The 3,290-nt window shown below is 43.0% G+C and overlaps 1 protein-coding gene across 1 annotated transcript; it reads right to left on the bottom strand.

Moving 5' to 3' along the window:
* Positions 1-2,158: 2,158 nt before the first annotated feature.
* LOC117460133 (cystatin-like) lies at positions 2,159-3,041 on the bottom strand. The gene is made up of 3 exons (XM_034101382.2): positions 2,649-3,041; positions 2,455-2,562; positions 2,159-2,297 (listed from the first exon to the last, which is right to left on the bottom strand). The coding sequence occupies exons 1-3, from the start codon at positions 2,859-2,861 to the stop codon at positions 2,208-2,210; spliced, it is 411 nt and encodes a 136-aa protein (XP_033957273.1). The 5' UTR covers positions 2,862-3,041; the 3' UTR covers positions 2,159-2,207.
* Between the last annotated feature and the right edge of the window lie 249 nt (positions 3,042-3,290).

Below are 3,290 nucleotides of genomic sequence, written 5' to 3'. Positions count from 1 at the left end.
TGGTTTTAAATTAACCATTGTCTTAAGATTAAAAGTGACCATCAGAAGAGCAAACTGCTGTTTCCATGACAGCAGCTGAGGATACTTTGAACTCTGACCTTGTACCTCTGCCTGTGCTCTGAAGCGATGACCAAACCCAGGGTCAATCAAAAATAAAGGTCAGCAGGGGTCAAATGGTAATGACCTCTCTGGTTACGCAACCACATCGTATCAAGAAGCATCTTAGCATCATTCATCCTAATCAGAGCGGTGCACCTTCCAGGGGTTCGCGGTGACGCTCGTCTGCATAATGAGATAGACTTTCACCTAAGTGATGATGCATGAAAGAACTGATATAAGATGATAAAGTTAAGATATGAAGGATTAAAACATTTGAAGAATATAAATATGTTGCGGTCTATTCTTATAGTTATTTGATATATTAAACCCTCAACTTTATTGGTAGCAACTTTGTTAGTTGACTTAAGTTTTCATTTGGGAGAAACTTCGAATACATTATTTCACAATGATTTACTATAAAAAAAGTTTCTATTTATGTGCATTTCCAGGTAGAGGCCTACTGGATGTCCAATGAGTCAGCACTAAATAGAGAAGGGTTAAATGACTAATGAGATAATACAATTATCCGCTCCAGCAACCTAATGTACTACAACTTTCAAAACAACTGATGTCTAATAAAGAATGTATTTACAAAACATCCCAAGAGGAAGAGGGAGATGATCTTTAAGAAAGGATGACACTGTCTTGGAGTAGAGAAACTGGGTTGGAGGAGTAGGGGGAAAGACAGATGAAGGGGTGGAGGGGATGATCAGAGGGGTGCCAGACACAAAGAGGCCAGGGCCACGGCCGGTGGCACGCGATGGGCAGATTAACCAGCGTTTCCTCCCCTAACTGAAGCATTAGGACACCTGACTGAGTCCCGCCAATGGCAGCCAGCCAAGAATTTGTGGGGGGGGAGAAAAGCTGGGGCTCGCCTTTCAACACTCAGGCTCTTCAACAACACAAAGAGGGGTGGGGTGGTGTTCGTGGGGGGGGAAAACATTGGGGAGTGATGGGCTGGTGGCTTGGAGGGGGGCTACAAGCCTTGCCCCTCACCATCTGCTGCAAAGGCTAAGTGAGGACAGGGGTAGGGCCAGAGTGCAGGGTGGGGTATACAAGCACGTGCACAAAAAACACACGAGTATTTGCGTGCACGCACCTGTTAGTGTGTCAGTGGGTTGGTAGAGTGGCAGATGGACAGCGCAAACTCCTGGCACCAGAGCTTGGATGTAAGTCATCCTACGTTAAGGAGTATCCCCTTCCCCCATATTCCTATCCCCAGCTACCTAATCCACAGTGCCAGCCAATTATTTATGTTTTGCTCAGTTTGATTAAGACATCGACGTTGAAGAGATATTATGGGCTGGGTGAGACGGGGTGTGTGTATGTGTGAACCGCTTATCCATGCGGCTGTTTACTGTAATCAAAACCAAACAGACACTGCCCCTTTGGCCCCCACACAATTAGCAATGTTTACTATTAGATGCATTTTAACAGTCACTAATCCTTTTTACCCCCCGAATTCAGCTCTTGTGAGAGTTACACAAAAAGAGAAAAATAAAAAAAGGGTACAAACATCTATATGCCAGTGTTTCCCCAAACAAACCACACCCACAAATCCTCATACATTATTTGACACAATTTCCCCCTGTGTTGTGTGTTTATCTGTACATCAGTGAGCTTTTTCACCCTGTTAAAAAAAAGGGGTCAGAGCAGCAGACAGTTCAGTCTTGCTGAGCAGTAATCTGAAAATGCCTGTAATCCTCCATGCAGAGCCCTTCTGGAGACTGTGTAGCAGTTAGGAGAGGTGTAGCCTCATTGCCGTTTAGCAGCCATGTGTCTGACCAAGCTTGACAGCAACCAGAGCCTTACAGCTGCCAGCACACACACAGAGAGGTGAGGCACAGTAAAGCCGCCCTGGTCACTCACTGGATTAATTATGCAATTTGTTTTCCCTATACAATGCATTGAGTGAGTGCAGGTCACTGAATTTATTCAACTCTGTTAGAACAAGTGGTAGGTTTCAGAGCCAATCAAATCATTGGTTTAACAAAAAACAAAAATACAGGCTGTGGACAATTTATTAATAAATTCCATTTAAGAAACACACCAAAACACATTTCAGTGAAATCTGTTTACTAGGCAACACCACCAGCAGCAATCATAAATCAGTCAATTAGTCGGTGACACTTCTTTCGAGTAAGTACATATGAATATTCCCAAGGAATATATGTAACAATGAAGTGGCACAGAAGTTCCTGAAAAAAATGTTAAAAAACAAGTGGATTATTTTACTAACTTCAACAATGAAAATTGTACTGGTGCAGAAAAATAGGGAGCACACTTTTTAACTTTTTCTGAGGCTTTTGGGTCAGTTCTTTTCTGAGTATGCACCACTTTCAATGTAAAACTTGCCTTGGAGTCAGAGTCGATAACACATGGTGTACTGTGTGCAGTGTCGTTTCTCTTGCACACCGTACGTCCCAGATGCATATCCAGGATGTAGTTTATCCCTGCGACCACCTACAGGACACAGCAGGAGTCATTACCGGCAAAATGTTTATGACATTTAATGAACATTGACCATGACACAATGAATTAAGTTTTACCTGGATTTTGGCCGATGTTATGTTCACAATAGTGTAAGTAAACTGTTCTTCTGCTGCGTTGGCTCTGTTGAATTCAACCACAGCAAACCGAGCTGCCCTTAAAACGTCGGTGCTGTTTACCGGGACTTCATGAGGCTGACCGGTCATCACATGATTTGCGGTTACAAGGGGACCGGACAAAGCACAAACGAAAATAACAAAACAGACGAACATCCTGAACCCAACAACTTGCGTTGTAGTAGCTGATAAGAGCTCAGTTGGCCGCTTCTGAGTCGCGGAGTTCGCGTTCAGACCCGGGTATAAAAGATAGTAGAAACACACACACACCTGTTTCCCATGTGTGTTGATTGAGGGTCCGACATGAAAATACTCCGACCAGAAACTTCTGTGTGGCGAGGCAACCGCGTTGCTAAGGTGCCGTGAAGCTGAAGCTGCTGGTGAAAAACAAATGTTAATTGTCGTGGGAAATAAATATAGGCTACATTTAAAATGTTGGGAGCAACAGTTATTATTTTAAGAGAAATAGAGCAACATTTCAGTCTGCAATTAACTCTATCTGGCAACCTAAACAATAATAATAGTATGATGTAAAATAATCAATAACTCACATACATTTCCCTGCAAAAACGACATTATGAAGTC

This window comes from Pseudochaenichthys georgianus, chromosome 15, assembly GCF_902827115.2.
Source record: "Pseudochaenichthys georgianus chromosome 15, fPseGeo1.2, whole genome shotgun sequence".
Lineage (NCBI taxonomy): Eukaryota > Metazoa > Chordata > Actinopteri > Perciformes > Channichthyidae > Pseudochaenichthys > Pseudochaenichthys georgianus.
The sequence above is the reverse complement of the archived record's forward strand: the minus strand, read 5'-3'. Positions and strand labels throughout refer to the sequence as shown.

Bases quoted from the DNA above. Each gene is read 5' to 3' on its own strand.
- LOC117460133 (XM_034101382.2), bottom strand. From the start codon at position 2,861: ATGTTCGTCTGTTTTGTTATTTTCGTTTGTGCTTTGTCCGGTCCCCTT. The intron at 2,563-2,648 runs GTAAAACTTAAT...TGTGTCCTGTAG, and splicing joins TAACATCGGCCAAAATCCAG to GTGGTCGCAGGGATAAACTA. The intron at 2,298-2,454 runs GCAAGTTTTACA...CATTTTTTTCAG, and splicing joins TTATCGACTCTGACTCCAAG to GAACTTCTGTGCCACTTCAT.